The sequence below is a fragment of the Calliphora vicina genome, chromosome 4 (genome assembly GCF_958450345.1).
Source record: "Calliphora vicina chromosome 4, idCalVici1.1, whole genome shotgun sequence".
NCBI lineage: Eukaryota > Metazoa > Arthropoda > Insecta > Diptera > Calliphoridae > Calliphora > Calliphora vicina.
The window spans coordinates 104727176-104750859 of record NC_088783.1 but is presented as its reverse complement, the minus strand read 5'-3'; the positions used below and the strand labels follow the sequence as shown (position 1 = coordinate 104750859).

The window sequence follows — 23684 nt, the reverse complement described above, 5'->3', positions numbered from 1 at the left end:
AAACTTAATAGCCCCGCCCACCCAAAAGTAGGCGTGACCGAGAATAATTTTTTCGTTATTTTACTCAGAATCAATAACTGTAATAAGCTATAATCGACATAAGCCATGTATTATTATATATCTCACAAAAAAAACTGCTTTAAATTAAAGTAACATAATAATTTTTACTGTATGTAGACTTTCTTGGGCTACTGTATGTATATTCTGGATCCTTATAGGTAGATAGCGGAGTCGATTAAGCCATGTATGTCTGTTGAAATCAATTTTCTGAAGACCCCAGATATCTTCGGGATCCAAATCTTCAATAATTCTGTCAGACATGCTCTCGAAAAGTTTCCTATTTAAAATCAAAATCGGCCCACAAATGTCTGAGATATGAGGAAAAAACCAGGACAACCACGATTTTTGACCTATATCTGGATTACGAAGTCATTAATATAGACAATATGGATATCTAATGAAATATATTTGAAAGACCTTTGCAACGACGTATGTATATAAGGCCATAGTAAGTTGGACCTACAATGGGTCAAAATCGGAAAAAGTATTTTTTAACCCGAATTTTTTTTTCACCAAAAAAAAATTTAATTTAAAAAAAAAAATTTTAAAATTTAAAAAAAAAAATTAAAATAACAATTCGAAAAAAATTTGTTTCCAAAAAATTTAAAAAAACTACTTTGGAAAATAAATAAATTTTGTTTACCTAAAACTATTTTAAATTTGTATTTTGAAGTATAATTTGGTGAATAATTGTTTATAGAAAGTACTGTTATAGATAATAGAGTAGATAATACTGTTATACATAAGATTTTCTATAGAAAATACTGTTATACATAAGATTTTCTATAGAAAATACTGTTATACACAAGATTTTCTATAGAAAATACTGTTATACACAAGATTTTCTATAGAAAATACTGTTATACACAAGATTTTCTATAGAAAATACTGTTATACACAAGGTTTTCTATAGAAGAAACTGTTATACACAAGATTTTCTATAGAAAATACTGTTATACACAAGATTTTCTATAGAAAATACTGTTATACACAAGATTTTCTATAGAAAATACTGTTATACACAAGATTTTTTATAGAAAGTACTGTTAAACATTGGGGTAGGTCAAATTGGCCGAAAAAATATACAAAGGCGAATCGCGATTCTTGTTCTTTGCCAAAGAAACAATAGCTCAAAAATGAATTTCGATACCTCGAAATTTGACCCACTCTATATATTGTATTACTAAAGATTTGTTATAGAAAATACTATAGCTGAAACTATCATTCTGAATGTATATTTTCGTGCTGTTACATAGGATACTGAAAATTATTTGAAAGTATTAAATGAATATTGGGAGTACTGTGTTATGAAATAGTATCAAAAAGTACGATCGTATCGACTTTTCCATCCTTGAGGAACTCTGTTGCCGAAAGTTCTTTCCTGTGAAAAATGTTCGATTAGTACAACAGCCGCTTGATTTTGGCCGAGTGAGACTGGGCTCGTTCTGGAGCGTAGATCCAATTGTCATGGGAAAGTGTTATTAATTTGTGTTAGGTATTGATTAAACAATCATAAAGATGCTGATAACCGTACCATTTTTTCTTGTAGAACACTATATAAAGGGCGATTTTTTATCTGTTTAATATGCAAATATGAAATAAACCAATTGGCTATATTCTCAAATAGTTATGACGAACGCTAGTTGATCGGATTAAATCTACACCATTTTTAATTGAATTTCAGAATTTTCCATTTATATTTCAGAAATTTCCAATTGTATTTCAGAATTTTCCAATCGTATTTCAGAAATTTCCATTTGCATTTCAGAATTTTTAATTTACTCTTAAAATGTATCTAATTGTATTTCAGAATTTTCCAATTGTATTTCAGAAATTTTCATTTGTATTTCAGAAAATTCTAATAGCAATACCAATGGAAATTTCTGAAATACAATTAGAAAGTTCTTAAATACAATTAGAAAGTTCTGAAATATAAATGGAAAATTATAATTGGAAATTTCTGAAATTCAATTGGAATTTTCTGAAATACAATTGCAAATGGTGTAGATCTTTGGGTATCTAAAAAAAATGTTTTAGGTTTAAGGCATCCACATGGCAAAGGCAATATATTTACAAATATCCCAACCCGATATCCCTCAACAGGATATACCCGAAGAATTCCCTGAATTTATATAAAAACAAATAAGAGAGCTATATTCGGCTGTGCCGAATCTTATATACCCTTCACGAAATTATACTTCAAAATAAAAAGATTTTAAATATTTTATTTTTTTTTGCAGTTTTTAAATTTTTTGAAAAAAAAAATTTCGAATTTTTTTTTTAAATTTTATTTTTTTTTGTTTTTTCAATTTTTTTTAATATTTAGCGAAAAAAAACTTTTGGTGAAAAAAAAATCGGGTTAAAAAATATTTTTACAATTTTGACTCATTGTAGGTCCAACTTACTATGGTCTTATATACATACGTCATTCCAAAGGTCTTTGAAATATCTATCATTAGATATCCATATTGTCTATATTAATGACTTAGTGATCCAGATATAGGTCAAAAATCGAGGTTGTCCTGGTTTTTTCCTTATATCTCAGCCATTTGTGGACCGATTTTTCTGATTTTAAATAGCAATCTTCTCGAAAGTATGTATGACAGAATTATTGAAGATTTTGATCCCGAAGATATTTGGGGTCATCAGAAAATTGATTTCAACAGACAGACGGACAGACAGACAAGGATCCAGAATATATATACTTTATAGGGTCGGAATGAAAAATGTAGAAATTACAAACGGAATGACAAACTTATATATACCCTTTTCACGAAGGTGAAGGGCATAACAAGGCAGTCCAGATTTTTGCGAAAAATCGGTTAATATCTCCAGAATTTTTTACCTTTACCTCTATCTAGACATTTCTCAAGATTTTCTTAACAAATAATTTCACGGATATTGACCCATTGCCGATTCAAATATCTAGGTCGTTGAAAAGTCCTTTAAAATTACTTCTAGAACTTAGAATTCAATATAGTAGTATTTTTGTTGATATTTCAGATTGAGTATATCTGATGAAATGATTTCAATCAATAGTCGAATATCTCTAAATTGACACATCGTTTTACAAAAGCCTTATCAACACTTTCTTTAAAATCATGGAATGGACAATGCTAAATGTGGAATAATCTTTGAAAGTATTTATAAAAGTGGACGTTTCTCGATCATTACAGTGAGAACATACTGATCGGCTCAAATAACTTAAATGTTGAAAACTCTAAACATCGGTCTTTCGTCGTACTGTTCAGGTTTCGCCTCCACTACATTTAGAAGGCCTGCTAACTCCAATCCAATTCTTTATAAAATTGTTCCACACCATATATTCAAAAAACTTCTGCTAGAATGTCCGACTTCTCTAAAAATTTTATAAAGTGTTTTTAATATTCGTTGCATATACCGCATAAAATTCCCCTAGTTTCATTCTGTTACAACATACAAATTACAAATTATTAGGTATATTGTACATTGCGCTCGTAGTGGATAAGTTGTATGTATTCTTTCATGCCATGGAATGGATGTGTGGTGGCTTGCTAATGAGAATGGTTGAGGAAAATGTTTGGTTGGATGGAAGAATTGAGTGAGTTCCAAATGACTGAACCAAAGGCGAATTTTCTTTACTTTATTGCGCTTCGTTTATTTGTTTTTCAACTACGTACATATGTATACTTGTTTTCAAAGTATTTTCTATACACAAGTTTGCCTTTAGCTAAAAGTTACGTTCCAAAAAGGTTTCGTATGTATTTTATTGTGTATTGTTCGTTAGCAATTTTACATGGATTTTCATATTATACTGTTTTATATATTTATTTACTTATATGAAAAATGTTGCATAGTGGTTTAACTGAAAGTTTAGATTTTGTATTTTATAAACTGACAAATCGAAAAGATTATTTTTGCGGTAATTTGAGGTTAGGAAGTAAATTTACTGTCAAATGTTGAAATGTCAAGAATTGAGCTGTCATCCTTTAATAATTATATAGTACAAACTTTTTATTAAAATTTTGAAGAGCGCCGGGTGGAATATTGTGACACTAGGCCTAAAAAAATTTGAGCCAAATCGGACAACGATTTCTGGACGCACATCGAGGTCATAGTTCAGATATATGCAAAATTTTACTATTTATATGGAATAAATAGGTGAAACTCGTTAACTTTCTGCATTTTTTTTTCTAGAAATATGTAGATTTATTAATACTAATGATGATATTAATCCATTTTTAAATTTTTAAAAATTTCGTGAGAAGGGTATATATAAGTTTGTCATTCCGTTTGTTATTTCTACATTTTTCATTTCCGACCCTATAAAGTATATATATTCTGGATCCTTATAGATAGCGGAGTCGATTAAGCCATGTCCGTCTGTCTGTCTGTCCGTCCGTCTGTCTGTCTGTCTGTCTGTCTGTTGAAATCAATTTTCTGAAGGCCCCAGATATTTCCGGGATCCAAATCTTCAACAATTCTGTCAGACATACTTTCGAGAATTTTGCTATTTAAAATCAGCAAAATCCGTCCATAAATAACGGAGATATGAGCAAAAATCCGAGACAACCTCTGAAAATTTCATCAAAAACACAATTGCATGCTTTGACAAAAAAGCAACAAAACGTATGTTTTCGGATGTGCATGCTTTGCGTATTTTGTTTTTTTTTTGTGTTTTGTTTCTTTTGGCGTTGTTGTTGTTTTTATACAACTAAACGTTTGTTTGGTTGTGTGTTGGTTTTTTTTGACAAAAAAGCAACAAAACGTATGTTTTTGGATGTGCATGCTTTGCGTATTTTGTTTTTCTTTTGTGTTTTGTTTCTTTTGGCGTTGTTGTTTTTTATACAATTAAACGTATGTTTGGATGTGTGTTGGTTTCATTAGCTTGCGTATTTTGTTTTTGTTTTTTCTTTTGGTGTTTTGTTTCGTTTGGCGTTGTTGTTGTTTTTTGTGTTCTTGATAAATTTAGGATGCTGTACGCTGAAAGTGGGCAATGTACATACATATATACTAATTATAAAAAATAATAATGCATCCACAACAAAGGTGAAGGGTATATAAGATTCGGCATAGCCGAATATAGGACTCTTACTTGTTTTATCATGACATTGGGATTTATTGAGATCATAATAGGGAATAAAAATATGAAAAAAATGTTGTCAATACCTTTTACAGTTTTTCCGTACCTGCGAGTTAAATTTTGCGATTTTCAAGAAAATCTAATTTTTTGTCCATATTTTGGCGAATGAGCCCAATTTCCTTACTGTTATAAATTTTAAGTAAAAACTATTCATAATATTATAGTCCTTGTAATTTTAAATGTGGTCTGAAAGTTCTACTAAAATCTAAAAACGTTAACCCTTTCGCTACAAGTTTTAACTGGAGGTGTTAATAGATGTTTTAAGTTTATCATATGGTTGGTATTGATATCAATATTGACTGATATTAATATTATGGTCCTACGTGTCCTGGTTTATCCGTTATACCAAATTAAATTTTTAGTCCTGGAAGCTTATCCTGAAGCCCCCAATGATTTTTTTTAAATATTTTTTATTTTTATATTTCTCTAATATGTTTCTAAGCATTCTAAATAATTTTTATTACAAAATTATAGTTTTTACAAATTTTATATGCAAAAAATCGAAGGCACTTTTTTTTAAAAAAAATGTTGAATTCAAAAAACAATTTTCACACATTTTCAAATTGCTATCAATCGAACACGAATAGCGATAATTCAATAAAATAAATTGTAAACATCTCTAAATATATTCCAAAAATAGACTCAAAGACTATTTTTTAAAAATATTCATAATTGTCGAAGTTATGTGCAAAAATCTAAAATGTATCCATATGGATACAATGTAGCGAAAGGGTTAACCTTTAAATCGTGAAGGTCAAAGGTTAAATTTTCCAATATTTGGATTTTCTAATGAAAAGATAGCGAAATGTTTTATGTTTTGGGCCGATTTTAATGAAACTTGAGGAAAATATAACATAAAGTCCAGAATTTAAAATAACAGCACAAAAATGAAAATTAACCCTTAGCAGCACTTGGGGTCCAAATGACCCTCAACTTTTAAAATCACGAAAAACACAGCCATTTTCACCCAAAGTGCTCTTAAAGGTTAAAATTCATTTTTGCGCTGTTGTTGTAAATGATACGCTGATGATACCTCCAATCTAGTTAATTAGAAAATTTCCTTATACGTGTGGAAACTGGCGAATACGGGTGAATGTGTTAAGTATGCATGTTACGTTCGCTCTAAGGAGAGGAAATTGCCCACCTGTCACACTCAACATGAAGCCAAAAGCCTCTAGCGTTTATTGGTTAATCAGTGATCAATCAAAATTAAGCCTTGAATATAAAGTCATGATGTATAAGACCGTTTTAAAATCAATTTGAAAGTATGGAATTCAATTATGAGGAATGGCTATCTTATACAGAGGGCCCAATCTAAAATTATTGGTATATAAGAAATGAAAACATCCACAAGGACTTGGAAGTGTCATTGGTAAAGGAAGAGTTCAAGAAAAATTTAAAAAAATATAGGATAGAATCTCCTAATTTCGACATGTACCAGTAGTCGGCATTTTTGGTTAAAAGCTAAATAAATAAGAATAACGATAATTTTATAAAAAATTAAGATTTATCTTCAATTTAACATAATTTGATCTATTTTTGTCCAGGTTCGGTAGTGCCAGTAAAAAATATGGTGTTTCGAGTTCAATCATACAGGACAGATTATACGATTGTGTTCCTGAAGGTCCTATGAGAATGGGGCCCCAAACAGTGTTATCTGATTCCAAAGAAAACCGTTTAGTAAAGCTGGGTTTCCGCATACACCGTAAGCGCGCCGATAACGAAAACTGAAACTGAAAAACGTTGGTGTTCGTCACCGTCTCGTTTCTGAATTATTTTCGTTTCAGTTGGATGCGTTGCGGCATAAAACAGAAACGAAATTATTTTTTAATTTTGGATGTCGCATATTAAATAGAATTTCATTATTTTTGACAAAATCTAATATTTTTTCATCTTCCAATAATGAAAATATACATATTTTTTTTTATTCATTTTGATTTTCTTTAAATTTGAAATATAATAATTAAAATAATATCGTTCCTACAGCACCGAAAACAACCTACTTGAAGTTGTTTTCGTTCCGGCCCAAATGACAGGTTTTTCGTTACTGATCGGTGCCGTTTCGTTTTCAATTTTCGTTGCCGATTTCTGAAACGAACTTTTTTTCTGTGCAAATGTATGGATTTTCGTTTTCGGTGCCGATTACGGTGTATGCGGAAACGTAGCTTAAAATTGTTACAAGACCTAACTAAATTTCCATTATAAAGTGAGGATTTACTAAACACATTTCAATCAGGAAAGATCGGCGAACCAAAAAAAATTTTAAATGGTCTACCCAGAAATAAAAGATATCAAGGGGTTTTGAAACAGTTATCTCTAAAATAAACAAGAAAGATTCCATTAAAAATTTGTTTAAAAAACCCTTTTAATATTGACAACGTTGATTACACTAAATATGTAAAAATATCTGTAGGATATCAGTCTGAAATTGAGAAAAGACTCAAAGAAACTGATATTGAAATCATCAACCGAATAGCTCCTAATTTAAATGAATGTGCAATTGATTCCGGTGACATTATTGAAGAGATCAGGAACTTAATAAGAAGTGGAAATTATTCAATTTAAATTTTGAGAAACGTTACCATAGTCAGGCACGTTCATAATTAATGAGGAGGGGTTTTGGAAAAGCAGACAAATCGCGAACTTTAGCTGCAGAAAATCTAGTTGAAACTGCTCATCTCCAAATACATCAACACTTCTTCTTTTCAGAATTTTAACTGTTCAAGTCCATTTCCAACCAGTTCTTTAACCAACCGCTTTCAATGAATATAGTCGGTCCTTCATTTATATTTCCCAAAACCATCAACTTTTCAAAGCTCTTTTTAAATCCTTAAGACCCTAGTGCTATATCTAATCCTGCATAGGGGGACTATATAGTCAGAAGAACGTGAAAAAAGAAAATAAACCAAACAAAATTAATTACGGCAAATCTTGGGTGTCACTTTTGATAGCCTTTTTACCTCGTCAGCACACGCCACTGCAATCACGCATAAACTGCGAAATAGGAACAAGATCCTCAAAGCACTAGCCGGCAGTACTTGGGGTATGGACAAAGAAACCTTGCTTGCTACCTACAAGACGATTAGTCGGACAGTGGTTAACTATGCTGATCGAGTGTGGTCTTCGTTGAGTAATACCCAGTGGAGAAATGTCACAGAATATACAGAAGTGTCAAATTTGACGTTTAAAAAACGCCAAATCAGATGTTAGGGCAGTTCTCATAAAAAGAGAATGTGAACAAAACAAACAAATAATTTGTAAGACAATTTTTTCGTAGTCTGTGGCACAAAATTTTTTAAAATGGAAAATTATAAAAATGTGTATATTGTTTACGTGTAAATTTAAATGAAACAAAATTCTTGGTTGTTTTTTACATTTACAAAATAAAACTCCACATGTACAATGGCAAATAAAAGTGAAATATTACAAAAATAAATGATTGCATCAAACTAAATCGGAAAGAAATTGAATTATTGCGGCAGAAAATTAAGACTAAAACAAAATGAAAAGGGCAGTTACTAAAAATGAAACAAATATAGAACTATATTATTTTCTGTCTCGTGACGCCTCTGTATACTTTGTGGAAATGTTCAAAGCTGTCAAAACGCAGCCTTAAGGACCGTCACAGGTTCAAATAACCTCCGAACACCACCTACACGAGGAAACCAAGGTTCTACCGGTCAGGGAACACATCATGTTGACGTAACAGTTCCTTTTGGGATGTCACTGGAGGTGTCATCCAAACTTCAACATCACACAGTTGAAGTCTTCCCCGAGGCATGTCACACAGAACCTACGGAAATACGAGGAGAGCATACAGAGGAATGTGCAGGATTCATTTGATCGCCGCTCGTATACCTTCACAGAGACGCCATCAATTCCGCTGTAGCAGGATACCGTATGAATGTCGTACTTGGAGGTCGCCCACCACCGAGAAGATTCTGTCGCGATCAGGATGGAGCAACAGACTTAATGCCTTTTGGTGCCGCATAGACCGTGCCGTCCTAAACTTATGCCCAGCTTGTGCCCTCCATATATTTAACTGTTCAGCCAACCCTACTTCACTACGTCCTATGGATTTATGGACTCATCCTGTTGAAGTAGCACAATTTCTTGGACTTGAACAAAATGCAGAACCCCCCGAACACCCAGATTGATTATTGTAAAATTGTTTATGCTGATACAACAACAACAACAATAAGGGGAAGATTGTTTTTTATTACAATTTATTTAAATGACTGACATTTTAAATAAAAAACAAGTAAGAGATCTATATTCGGCTGTGCCGAATCTTAACCAAATTATACTTCAAAATAAAAAGTTTAAATATTTTTAGGTAAACAAAATATATTTTTTTATCCAGTTGTTTTTTTAATTTTTTGGAAAATTGTTTTTTTTAAATAAAAAATGTTATTTTTTAAATTTAATTTTTTTTTTGTTTTTTCATTTGTTTTAATATTTGGCGATAAAAAAGGGGTTAACAATTATTTTTCCATTGCAAAGGTCTTTGAAATATCTATCATTAGATATCCACATTGTCTATATTAATGACTTAGTAATCCAGATATAGGTCAAAAATCGAGGTTGTCCTGGTTTTTTCCTTATATCTCAACCATATTCTCGATTTTAAATAGCAAGCGAGCCGGAAGAATTCCGGATATATTGATGTATGAATCGTGTATTTAAGTTATTTGGGGACTTCGGAAAGTTGATTTCAACAGGCAGAAAGACAGACGGACATGGCTTAATCGACTTCGCTATCTATAAGGATCCAGAATATGTAGAAAAATGTAGAAATTACAAACGGAATGACAAGCTTATATTCTTTTAAGATTTTATTATTTTCCTAATAAAATATGCAATGCCAACAATTGGGTCAAAAATGTCGACGTGAGCCATTCTATAAAACTATTTCTGTTAAAATTTAATGCTCAAATTTACTATATTTTAGTAGAAAACCTAGTAGATTTGAATTTATCTTAGAAATATACTACATAGATATTTGGTAAAAGGTCCTGTTTTTGAAAACTATAATAACGAATTTTATTTGGTATTGGCAAAAAGTGAATTTTTACTTAGAACTGGTACTCGAAAGTGATTTATTCGACTTTGAGAAATTAAAAAACTCTTAAAATAAAATTAAAAGGTCGTTTTATATCCTAAATTTTTCAAAATAAGAATAATATCATAAGAATTCATATTCCTCTATCTACAAAATTGTTTGTTTTACTTATTTTTCATACATTTTAAACAGCAAAACAAATAAAAATTTAACAACCCTCTTGCTTTTATTTGACACCTACATACATTTTATATCGATTGTGGTTTCACAAAAGTGACTCATTCGTGCCACTGTGCATTGTTATTCGTTCGTTTATTCGTTCATTCATTTCATTTAGATACTCGTACTGTTCTCTATACATTTCTTTTTTAGGTTTTTATACAGAATTTGCTTTTCACTTATTTTTCTTATACTGTTTACGTATCTCGTTGTTCTTATACACTCCCATACAAGTTCGGAACATTCGTGTTGAATATTTATAATACGAGTGAGTAAATTTACAGTACAAGGTAAACAATCATTCGTACGTACTAGTGAGTAAGTAATGTTGCCAGCCAAATATTACAAAAATATCCTCATTTCAAAATTGAAATCCCCAAGTATGTCTCCAAAATTGTATAAAAGGCATGCGCGATTAATCTAACATATTGCTCATTTAAATTTCTGGTTAATCAAACATTTTGATTATTTCTTATTTTAACTCTTTGAGGTTTAGTGGTCACTTTACTAATCACCTTTTCTATAGTCTTTAAAACATAGTTTATTGGCATCTATTACCATTTTGCTAAACAATTATATTTTTTGAAGTCATCGTGTAAAAATCAAATTTCTACATTATACCGCTAAGATTTTAAATATACAGAAGTCATATCACCTAATTTTATGATGATCGCTCCAATTTTATTTGTAGCTTCCTTAAAAAGCCCACTTCCGAATATGATTTTAACGAGCATAAATCTCTTAAAAATGTTGGTATCGACATTGAATTCATCAGAAATAAATTTCATATAGACATAAATCACAGATAAATCATAGATCCCATATAAGGCGCTCTTCCGAAAATCACTCACGAAAATAAATTATGTATTGAAATTTAATACAGCTATATTCGTCTGTGCCGAGTCTTATATACCCTTCACCAAATTATACTTCAAAATACAAATTTTAAATATTTTTAGGTAAACAACATTTTTTTTCCAAATTGTTTTTTCATTTTTTTTTTAAATTAATTTTTTTTTTTTATTTTTTTTTTTTTGTTGAAAAAAAATTCGGGTTAAAAAATATTTTTTCCGATTTTGACCCATTGTAGGTCCAACGTACTTTGGTCTTATATAAGTCGTTGCAAAGGTCTTTGAAATATCTATCATTAGATATCCATATTGTCTCTCTAATAACTTAGTAATCCAGATATAGGTCAAAAATAGGTAAAAAATCGATCTCAGCCATTTGTGGACCGATTATTGAAGATTTTAATCGACTCCGCTAGTAATCCCCAAATCAAACATGAAACCCCCAATTTGGTGACAAATCTCACCTCCCGCCTGGCAGCCCTGCTACTGAGTAGTGTTATACTCTCCCCATATCCACCACACTTCATTCTTACACCCATACATAAGATACAAAACTGCAAAAATACCCCAACAACAATGAAAATAAAAATGTGCAAAAACTGGATTTATTTGCCAAACAACTGAAATTATTATACGAGTGAATGACTGGGCTGACTGACTGACTATACGAGTATTGAGTTCATCATTATCGTTGTTGCTTTCGAAAGCAACTTGGCCGGCCATATTTTCTGTATCCATCAATTTGTTTTCTATTTAATTTTTGTTTCCATACGATCCACTGTACTCAGGGGATTTTTTTTAATTTGCAATTTGATTTCGTTTTGGCTGTTTTTTTTTCCATAGATGATGGAGTAAAAAATATGTATGTAGTATATCGACCAAATTTTATGGGGGTTGTCTTTGCTAATAACAGAAAATGTGAATGAAAAAAGATGAAGACAGGAAATGAACCCACTCACCTTAAAGCTCAGTGGTAGTTATAAACTTTTTAATTGATTTTGATTAATTTGTAGTATGGTACATATGTATGTATGTACTTACATATTTTCTTAAGTCTTATCGATTTATTTGTGTTAAGTTATTAAAGTATTAAGGATTGCTTGTTTTATTATAATAAAACTTTAAATAATTTAAGTATACCTATCGATGGCTTAATATAAAAAGGTCGTATCTCAACTTTTAGTTACTTTACAGGAGAAGGAAAAAACTCAATAATATCAGAAAGTGATATTGAAAATAAAACAACTAAAAATTTGTAATATATCAAAAAATATTTTTAGAAGAGTGGTTTGTTTTAATATAAACCATAAAATTCTGTTTAGGTATCGTTATAATTATCGAAATTTACAAAGATGTTATTCATTAAAAATAATAAAAAAAAAGATTTTTAAAAAATAAATTTTAATATAATTTGTATGTACAGTAGAAGAGAAAACTGTTCACGATTAGATGAGATTTTAGTTTACAGATTATTTCTTGCACATAACAACTGCTCCGATAATATTTTCCTTCCATTTTTATATACATTCCTGAATTCGGAATAAGCAAATCCTTTAGATTCCCAAATGGATGCAGCATCCATCAGGCCGAGATATCGGCCATAAGAAGAGCGGCAAACTGGCTCAGATATTACAGTGTATCTGGTACAGATATCCGTATATATACTGACAGTAAATCCGCAATTAAATCCCTGGTAGGTGTTTATACAACATCGAACATGGTCCAGGAATGCCGGATATCCTTAAATGAGATGGCGAGACATTCGACAGTTGTACTCACATGGGTACGTGGACACAGGGATAATGAAGGCAATTGTATTGCTGATTACTTGGCGGGAAGAGGAGCCTTGATGTCGGACGACGAAATAGACTTCATCTGTGAAATCCCGCTGTCAACCTGCGAGGAACTGATACATGACGCATATTAAGAACTTGCCCAAGCAAGGTTGGGGAAATGAATCCACCTATGCTACCACAAGGATGATATGGCCTGCGTTGGACTGTAAACACACGTCGTATCTACTTCGGTTTCAACGAATACGACTGAGCAACATGGTGGCAATGATCACCGGGCATTGCACCTTCGTTACCCATGCTGCAAGACTTGGGTTACCTTACCACGACTACTGTAGAAGTTGTCAGAATGAGGAATAGGAAGAGATCATTCTACACTTCTTCTGTAACTGCCCGGCACTGGGTGATTTACGTGCCAGGCACTTAGTTGAACGATGCTTTAGTACCCTCTCCGGATTATCTGTGAAGGATTTAAGGTGTATAGACGCCTTTATTGGGGAAAACGGATGGTTGATAAGACCAGACATGCAAATTATGCCTATTAGGGACCCAGCAACCATCCCATGATGGTTTGCGTTATTCGAATTCTTTGAATTCTCGACCCCTCTCCTCCTTCTTTTCTCTTTTTTATATACACTCTATTCTTGAAATTTCACTATAACTTAATCTATAGATTTCCCTTTTCTTTAACTTCTATTTCACTTTTCCTTCTTTCTGTATTAAATTTTCTTCTTCAGGTATCGCAAAGGGATCGATTATTGGACCCAAGTGAACTGTACTAGACGAAGGTTTTGGACGGCTGCCTGAATACACTACCATACATGTGAACAGTATTGTCCCTCAATAGATTTTGTAAAAAATTGTATTAAATTCTGATATTACAAGGAAGAAATTAAGTAAATATAATCTCTTTAATTTCATTATTACAAAAAACTGAAAATAAAGCACTTCAATAACTTTTCAGTTACTTTATAATGTGTAAAGCTATAAATTATGTTTTGAAGAAAAACACCCTAGAAGATATACAAAATTGCGTTTCGTATCGATTAATTGCGAAAAATACAAAGTTTCTATCGGCCTTATCAATAAGATAAAAAAACAAAATAATTTATCAGTCCTACGAAGTTATAGTGGTCGTTCACCAAATTTATCTTCTGCTGATGCTCGAATAGCAAGGCGCTTAATCGTTTCAGGAGCCACAAATACTGCGGTGGAAACTAATTAAGTGCTTAGAGAGGTCCAACGTCAGTTCGACTGATGTCTTAAAAATAACCGACTTAAAGCTAGAACGATTATAAAAAAAAACATTTTTAAGTCAAAGGCAACGTAAGGCTCGCTTAAAGTTAGCTAAATCGTACGGAAACTGACAAAACTAAAATTAATCGGGTGGTGTCAGATGTACACAATTGGACGCTTTGATGTACAAGCAATAGAGAATTATACATAGAGACGAGACACTCAAATTTGTCAAACATAATTACAACAAATAATATTTTTGATACAACAACAAAATACATTGACTAGCATGTATTTTGTTGTTGCAAGAGTTAGATTTTTGACAACAGACTTAGGTTTTTGACAATTACGTCTCGTCTCTATGTTACCCTATGGTACAAGCTATGAAATTTGGGGGATCAATCATTGTTTGGGGATGTTTTCGCTGCAATGAGCTCGGTGTACTTCGGCGTATCAATGGTATTATGAGTGCCACAGACTATATTACCATATTGGAGTACTCTTATCTCCCGAGTCTGGATATATTTGGTGTTGAACGTAGTCAACAAGAAATGTTTACGCAGGAAAATGATCCTAAGAGCACGTGGTGGTTATACAAAATATCAATTTAACAATTACTCTGTTTTTGAAACAAGGGACAAAACTGTTCACACATACATACATAATGAATATTAAAATTCTTCTTCAAATGTTTTTCATAATAAAAACAGAGTACTGCTTTTGCGAAATCCTCTCGATAACCCAGATCGATTCATTAGTCCATCTGTTCTGTACAGTCTCATATAGTCTCTGCTGTAAAACCATCTTGAATTTTGCAGGGATCAATAACATCCTCGGCTATCATTGCACCCCTTTTGGCCAATTCGTCTGATATACAATTGCCGTGATTTTCATCGTCTCCAGGGACATGTATTATAATATGGAATTTCATGTCAAAAAATGGTTTTGCGATGTAGTAATTCAGTATCTTAGAGTGCCCTAGGTCCTTACCAGACCACGAGCAGCCAGCATTCAGTCTCATAGCAGAGTATAGACCTTCAGAAAACCCCACAAGAAAAAGTCTAAAAAAGATCTCGGTGGCTAGTTCACATCAACTCCAGGTGGGTGAAAAAAGGAAATTCTCCCACCAAAACCGAAAAAAGTTTTAATATAAATGAGGAAAAAAAGAAAAATGTAGAATAAAATTTTAATTTTATTGGATGAATGTATGGAAAGTTGTTACTTAAGGTAGGATCACACGATTGCCGCAATGCACCAATTATTGGTCTATTTTATACGTCAATCGTGTGATTTCACAACTTATTGGCTCATATGTCAAACCACAACAATATTGTGCTTATTTGGCCCAATCAAATGCAACCCTGGTACGGCAATCATGTGAATGCTTGATAGGCAACATGCACCAATAAAAAAGTTAAAAATACACCAATATTTATTGTGTTCTAGTGCGGCAATCAAAGAAGACAATTAGCGCCAATATTAATTTTTGTAAATGAAATATTGTTTTTGTGAGCCACTCTCTGACCCACATACATCTTTTAACATTTCTTTATTAATTTTTTTATATGATAATTAAGGCCGACGCAATTTTCTTTTTTTATTTAACAAATATTTTTTTCAAAAATAGATTGTTTTTACATTTATGTAAACAAAACAAAATTTAAAATCTAGCACAACAGCTGTTTCTCTGAGTTGCCGTAAACTAGAACAATCGTGTGACTGAAATGCGACAATTATTGCCACTAAATCGCTTTGCGCCAATTTACGACAATCAAATTTATATAAAATGAAGCAATCATGTGACTGCAGAGAATTTGATTGGGACAATTTCTTTATTGGGCCCCAATTCAGCACAATAAAAATTGTATTAAATTGGTTCATTGCGGCAATCGTGTGATCCTACCTTTAGAGTCTTCTAAATGTGAAACAGTCATAAGTAAAACTATGTTTTCTAGATATGTTTAATTGTGGTTGACGATCAGTGATTTAAGGGTCAGTAAACTAATTTTTTTCCTAAATATTACCTTTCAGACAGCAAATGTTGTAAACTTTGAGGAAGTTCTAATTGAACCTAGGCTACGGTACGATCCGAGTATCAATAGTGATTTGTATCGAGCTTTCTCAAAAATACATGAGTTATAGATGGGATCTAGGGATGCCAAACGGGACTGGGTTTTACAAATCCCGGGATTCGGGATTTTGGAAATGTAAATCCCGGGATCCCGGGATTTTTCGGGACCCCGGGATTTTTCGGGATCCCGGGATTTTTCGGGATTTCGGGATTTTTCGGGACTTCGGGATTTTAATTAAATGTCAAAAAACATCAAGTTCAACAATAAAAACTATTTATTTCGTTAATACACTAAGTAGAAATATAACAAAGGAAAAACTAATGCATTGAATTAAAATATATATAAAGTATTGCGGAAACCGGGCTACATTTGTTCATAGTCCCCATACATGGTCGCCTTCAGAAAATGACTTTGACATTCATAATTGTCTTATAATAATTAATATAGTGATAAAATTGAATAAACAAGTTGTATATGAAAATTAATCTTTCTACCAACTCTTGTGAGGACCAGTCAATAATAATATAACCTCTATATCAGAAAATATTTTATTGTCAATAAATAATTTGTATATAATGATATTAACATAAATTTCATTCATTCATAACATAGTTGGGGATAGTGCACTAATTTTTAACTATCACTAATAGTTAGTGGTAGTGTAAAATATTTCACTAATTTTTTTAATGTTTAGTGATGAGTTGAAAAATATAAGCCTCACTCAATAATAGTGATAGTCTAGTTAAAATTTTTTAACTAATAATATTTTGAAAATAGTTAAAATATTTTTTTTGCAGCCTAATGAAATAATTTTTTCTACACTAAAATTTTTAGTTAAAAAAATATTCCTGCACTATTTTTTTCAACAAAGAAATGTTTTACTCTGTTCATAGTTTAAGTTAATATATTTAAGGAAAAAACGTAAAAGCGGTATATAAATATACAAATTACAATAAAAAGAGAAATAAGCAATTACACATAAAATAATTAGCGACTATTGGCTTTAAGTAAAACAAGCTTTTCGAAATTCGAATCACTTAATTTATTTCTCGGAGGAGAATCCACCATTCCACTAAAAGAAAATAAACGCTCTACTGGAGCAGAAGAAGCCAAAGGCGTGTTAAATTTAAAAAACATTTGCCTTATTATTGGATATTTTTTGAGACTGTAAATATCAGTGTCCGAGCTTAAAAGGAATGCACGTATTTCACTTTCTATGCCATCTTTCTGAACAAATGTTGTCCTAATATTGAAGATGTTAATAAACTAAGTAATTTCTTCAATAACTTTTTCACTTACTGTCAATTTCCCCCAAAATCTAAGAATCCTACATTATCAGTGTTTTTTTGTGTTATTATTTCTTCGGATGCTGAAAAACACTTTGAAGCTTGCTCAACAAACATCTGTATATTTAATATTCTAGTTTAAACTGGAATAACTTCATGATCACTAATTTTGAATATATTAGTGCAAAGAAAATTATTCAAGCTTTTTTTTAGTTATTGTTAAATTTTTTAACTATTTGAGTTTAGTGCTTATTTCTACACTACCACTCAATTGATTTATAGTTAAAAAAATATCACTATCACTAAAAAATATTAGTGATAAAAATATAAGCTTCACTACCACTAAAGCTGATGAAAATTAGTTAAAACTATATTTTTTAAAATAATATTTAGTGCTAGTGAAATGTTGATTGCACTCAACATTTAGTGCACTACTCCCAACTCTGATTCATAAATACTGATTCAAGTCCCCATAGAAGACCAAAACTACATATTGATGGTGGGTATAAAAGATTCTCCATAGCTGAATATAACACTCTTACTTGTTTTATATTAGTATTATAAGTATGCTGAAATTTAGCTTTCTTGGTTTCATCCTAAAATATTAAAAAATCTCGTAATTTTCGGGATTTGTTAATCCCGAAAAATCCCGGGATTGTTTTTCACAAATCCCGGGATTCGGGAAATCCCGATCCCGAAAAATCCCGGGATTTTCGGGATCGGGATTTCGGGATTGGCATCCCTAATGGGATCTCATCAGACAAGTTCAAGGTTGAATCAGGGGCACCGCACGACTCTTTAATTTCTACTTTATTTGTTATATTTCTAAATGATCTTCTATGTCAAGCATCCTACCCAATCTATTATTTTACAGATAATCGGGGTTGTCATAGAATCCAATCATTGTCGGAATCGGTTTTGAAAACGACAGAAAAAGGACATTGGTCTCGTGAAATTGTAAGTTATCGGTTTTATATTCAATCTAGAATTAAATTCTTTATCGATTAAACAAAAACTTACATTGGATTTCATAAGTCGAATGTACTTTTTTGTCGTTTTCAAAACCGATTCCGACAATGATTGGATTCTATGACAACCCCGAATAGCAACATTTGACATTCATATTCATTCCAAGCCTGTCGGAAGTTGCAATATCTTGTGACAATCTCTGAATGGTTTTGTGAATATAGTGGATTTAAATGCACGACAGATAATGTTGCTTCATCAGGGCGGAGTAAATATTTAGTAATCTTGATGTTCTGGACAGAAGTGTTTAGTGTGATGTCCGCTGGACTAAATATATTTGATTTTAAATGGCACCGGAATACAACTTTCTGATACACGCATTTTTTACGCAGTACTCACTTTTCAACAACAGTTCATTCGTGCTCGATTGTACAGTGGATCGTTTTCTAGCCGAACCTCGTGTGGAATAGACTTCCTGTATAATTCTTTTTTGACACTATCTGTGTAGGAAATTTAAAATCGAATGTCTACAAACATTACTCTCTCTATCCTTCTTCCCATAATCTATTTTCCAAATTGCAACTGGGTGCTGTTCCAACCAAAGAAAGCTGGCTTACTTATAAATAAAAGATATCATTATTATCTGAGGAAATTTACTAATTAGTTGGAAAAACTCCTAGTTCTAAGATAGCACAGTTATTGCCACATTCGGTCTTCAATCATATATCGTCGCTGCGCATGCAAAAAAAGATACTCGTATTCAAAAGTTTGTTCCATAAAAAATTATTTTACTTCTCTTCTATTAATTTATGTAGAATTGGAAATTTTAGTTCGACCTACAGTTGTAAAGACATTTTAACGAAATGTGCACATAACTCTTTTTTCTAAAATCATTTTGAAATCAGCTTTCTCATACTTTAAGTTAATGTTTGCAATGTTTGTTCTTATTTCTTTCAGACACCACTATTCCAATAGTGATTTTGGGATGCTAGAAGTCAGATGTCACTCTTTGTAGTTAAAGGAATATAACGATATATTACCAAATTTGTGGTATCATACAACTTGTTCAATCAAATACTCCTACAGGAATTGTAAGACTAATAATGTATGCTGAAACATCCAGATGTATGCTGAAACATCATTTCTTTCCTGATTCAATGCTTTTCAATCCAACTCCGATTCACGCATGGGTCCCCTCAATATCCAAAAGTAATCGTCGTTTGGTAGGTAGAATCTTTGGTTTAGATCGGGTAAAGTGGGCGATATCTTATTTTAGCCTATTCAAATTCCCAGGAACAGATCTAATTTTTCCAGGAGCCATCGACAATACATCTATTGATCTAGCACTGTTTATGAAAGGGGTTCCTTGCATTATAGGGAAATGGATTTTGAAAATTCTGTCATCGAGAGTTATTAAGTTAGACTTAGAAGGATCATCGATATCCATACGAGCATCTAAGGGTTGTCCACATAACCACTCTGGTTATCGATTAACTACTGGAAGAACTTAACAACTTAGGATTCCGCACATATGGTTACGCCGACAACTTATGGGTGGGATGACGTAACGATATCGGATAGGATGCAGACTTCTCTGAATATAACTACCAAGTGGTGCATGGAAAGAGGGTTGCTTGTACCATTTACCAAACGGAGAGTTGTTAGACTCATAGAGCCTACATTGAACGGCTCATCTATAGGGTTTTCTAGAGAGGTAAAATATTTTGAGCTCACACTTATCCAACTTATCCAAAAAAGCTACTAGGTCAATCTATACCTGGCAGCGACTTTTTGGTAAAACGTTGAAGTTAAAACAGAAGATGATTTACGGGTCTTTGAATACAGTAATAAGGACAAGATGACTGTGAGATCATTACATGATAATGTCTATCGCCTCATCTGTATTTCTATTACTGGATCCATGAGGATCTGCCCACTCATGTTTTGAGTGCAATTCTATACATCTCACCCTTCCATACATATATAGATAATGGAGGAAGCTATAGGAGTGCATCCAGACTATCGGGTAATGCCGGGTGATCTGGTTGGGCATATGCGCATTCTAGGCAGCTTTGGGAATGATCTTAGTATTGCAATATCTGACTATATGTGACCAACTTTGGTGTTACATAGGAAGTTTAGGGTCCTTATACCTGAAAGGGATGAGTGGATAAATCAGATATAGTGGCAGGATAATGCCGATCAAGTGTGGTTTACAGATGGTTCCAAACAGGCTAATGGTGTCACTGGGGCTGATATATTTCCATATTCCATCAATATTTCAGGAGGAGATTAAGGAATACTAGGATCTTTGTTATGTCTGATACCCAGGCTGCTCTTAGAGCCTTATCATCATATGTAATCAGGTCTGGTGTTCGGTTAACGTGGTGCCGACGCTCGTTCATAGGTCCTGAAGTTTTCTTTGTCATCCACGTGGATACACTATGGAACGAATTCGTTCTTGGTTTGCGGTTACTGCGTAACTCAATCCGAAAACGAAAATGTGTGCTAAACTCATTTTAATTCGAAAAGATTTCCTTTCGAATCGAATTAGGGATAACCCCCCATTACTATTATAATATCAAATTCTAAACTAAGAAATTATGTTTGCAGAATTGCATTTATTAGTTTTTACACTAAAAAAAATATTAAATAAAATAATTTATAATTGAAGAGATATATTTAGTCCTTATCCCTTTGTTCAGAAGCCAGTCATCTTCCAGTTCTAAGAAACCGCAGGGGAACGCCTGATATTTTTAAATGTAATTGGTATTTTGCATATGATGACGTAGATCGGATTTAGAAAACTACAACAATAAAGAAAACAAGACAAGTTTATTAGAAAAATGTGAAATATTTAAATAAAAATTAATTGATAAAAATCTACACAAAAATTAGAATTAATTTTAGAAACTTTTAAATAAGAGTATGTATTTAAAAAAATATATTATTTAGTTAAAATATTTAAGAATTTTCATTCATCATAATGTAAAAAATGTATGTACTTTTAAATAATTGGTACAAAGTTAGAAAATATTAATAAAGTAAAGTTATGATAAATGAAGAAGTCTTTTTTTTAATTTACAATGAAAATAATTTGAAAATATTATTTACCTTTTTTTTTGTATAAAAAATACTTTGAGTAGCAATAACACACAAAGACGTTATTTTTTTTTACTTGGGATGGAGGCACAATTCAACAAAAAGTTTATGAGAAATTTTAAAGAGATAAAAACACAGAAGACAGATTTCGAAATAGAAAATTTATAAAGGAATTAACAGCTTAAGTTTTGGAAAATATAATTGTGAAATTTAAAAATTTAATCTAGTTTCTAAATAAATTTGATTTTGAGTTATTAATTTCACTACATGTGGTTATTTCTTAACTGTTTGTTAAAATATTTTTTTTATGAAAACTGTCAGTTGGACTTTAGGTTAAAAAATAATTAGACGTGAAAATATTAAACATTTTCTTTTAGCTGTTAATTCCTTTAGTTATAGTTTAAAGTTAAAAGTTTAGAAAAATGTTAGTTACAATCTTGTAATTTTTCCAATTTTAAAAGGTGTTTTTTTGGTTTTTATTTAATGAATTTTGTTGTTGTTTTGTTTTAAAGACAGCAGGCAATTAATAATATTAAAAAAATAAATGTATATTGCTTGCAAAAAGTATGAAACTCAAAAGAATGATAGAAAAACACAAGACATTCAATATCAATGCATATCTAAATCTTCCGGGCGTACTGGCTGTGTATAGGGTATTATAGACTTTTTTTCCACATCTCTCGATAAAGCTTTGCGCATATCTGCAAGAAATTATTTAATGTTAACAAAGAAATTATATGAGAAATATAAAATATTGTGGTTAACTACCATAAGCATCCTCATCTTGATCTCCCGAATAATAGTCCAATATCGTACGATATATAATATAGCCCAGATTCTTATACATGTTAATAGCAATTTGATTACTTTTACGCACAAACAGATCCACAAAATAAGAACGTTTTCTGAAAGTAAAGGGGAAAGGAAATATGTTAGGGGTATGTAATAGAATTCTGAAATATTTTGAAGAGATTTTTGGATCGATAGACAATATTTTATATACCGGACAAAAAAAACTTGGTTTATTTTACAAATATTTGAAACCATTTTATTCGTCAATACAAAAATCAGTTCCACTTTTAAACAAAAACTGATTTTTGCTATTAAGTTAAACAAACTTTTTTCAATATTATTTGGAATTCCATAGTTTTAAACAAATAGCAACATATTTTTGAATATACCATAGAATATAATTAAAAATAATACAACTTACTTTTCTGATATGTCTTCCAAGAACTGCATCAACAAAGCAGCCAAACCCAAACGTCTATAATCGGGAGAAACCGTTAAGGCTGTAACATGACCATGCCAGTTTTCCATATGGCCCTCTACCTTGCCCATGACTTAAATGATCAAAAATATAAATCAAAATTAATATATACCAATTCAAATTCTTCAGTTGAACTTACTATAACCCATTATTTGTCCACTGGGAGATTCAGCCAATTGAAAAAACTCTGGCCACCTAGCTAAGTACTGTGTGTAAAATGACAGACCATATGTTTCTGTTAGCGGATCAAAGTTGCTGTAAATTAACAGAGCAGACACAAAATGTTATTTTTCATACACAAGGCTTTATGAACAATAAATTATTAGCTTGTTTGTATAGTTATTACTTACACATTGTTAAATTTAAATAAATCATCACAAGTAAAGGGTCTTAAAGTGGTCATTTTGAATGGCTTTATAAATTTTCTTACAACAAAATTTATTTAATAATTTTATGCGAGTGTAAAAATAGCACACACGTCTGGTACAAAAAAAAGAAAAACAACACTGCTGCTGCCGCTGCATTAACAGGGCTTAACGAATGGTGGAGTAAAAGAGAACATGTCAAAAAATGTGTTTAGTTGGGTTTACACAGGAATTTTTAATAACAATAAATAATTTAACATTTTATAAGGAAAAAAATAAT

The 23684-nt window shown here is 31.6% G+C and overlaps 1 protein-coding gene across 1 annotated transcript; it reads right to left on the bottom strand.

The window, feature by feature from the left end:
• Positions 1-22296: 22296 nt before the first annotated feature.
• On the bottom strand, positions 22297-23557 carry Naa20A (N-alpha-acetyltransferase 20 A). Its single transcript, XM_065507790.1, has 5 exons — positions 23390-23557; positions 23179-23294; positions 22983-23112; positions 22538-22674; positions 22297-22470 (listed from the first exon to the last, which is right to left on the bottom strand). The coding sequence occupies exons 1-5, from the start codon at positions 23440-23442 to the stop codon at positions 22379-22381; spliced, it is 528 nt and encodes a 175-aa protein (XP_065363862.1). The 5' UTR covers positions 23443-23557; the 3' UTR covers positions 22297-22378.
• Positions 23558-23684: the final 127 nt, after the last annotated feature.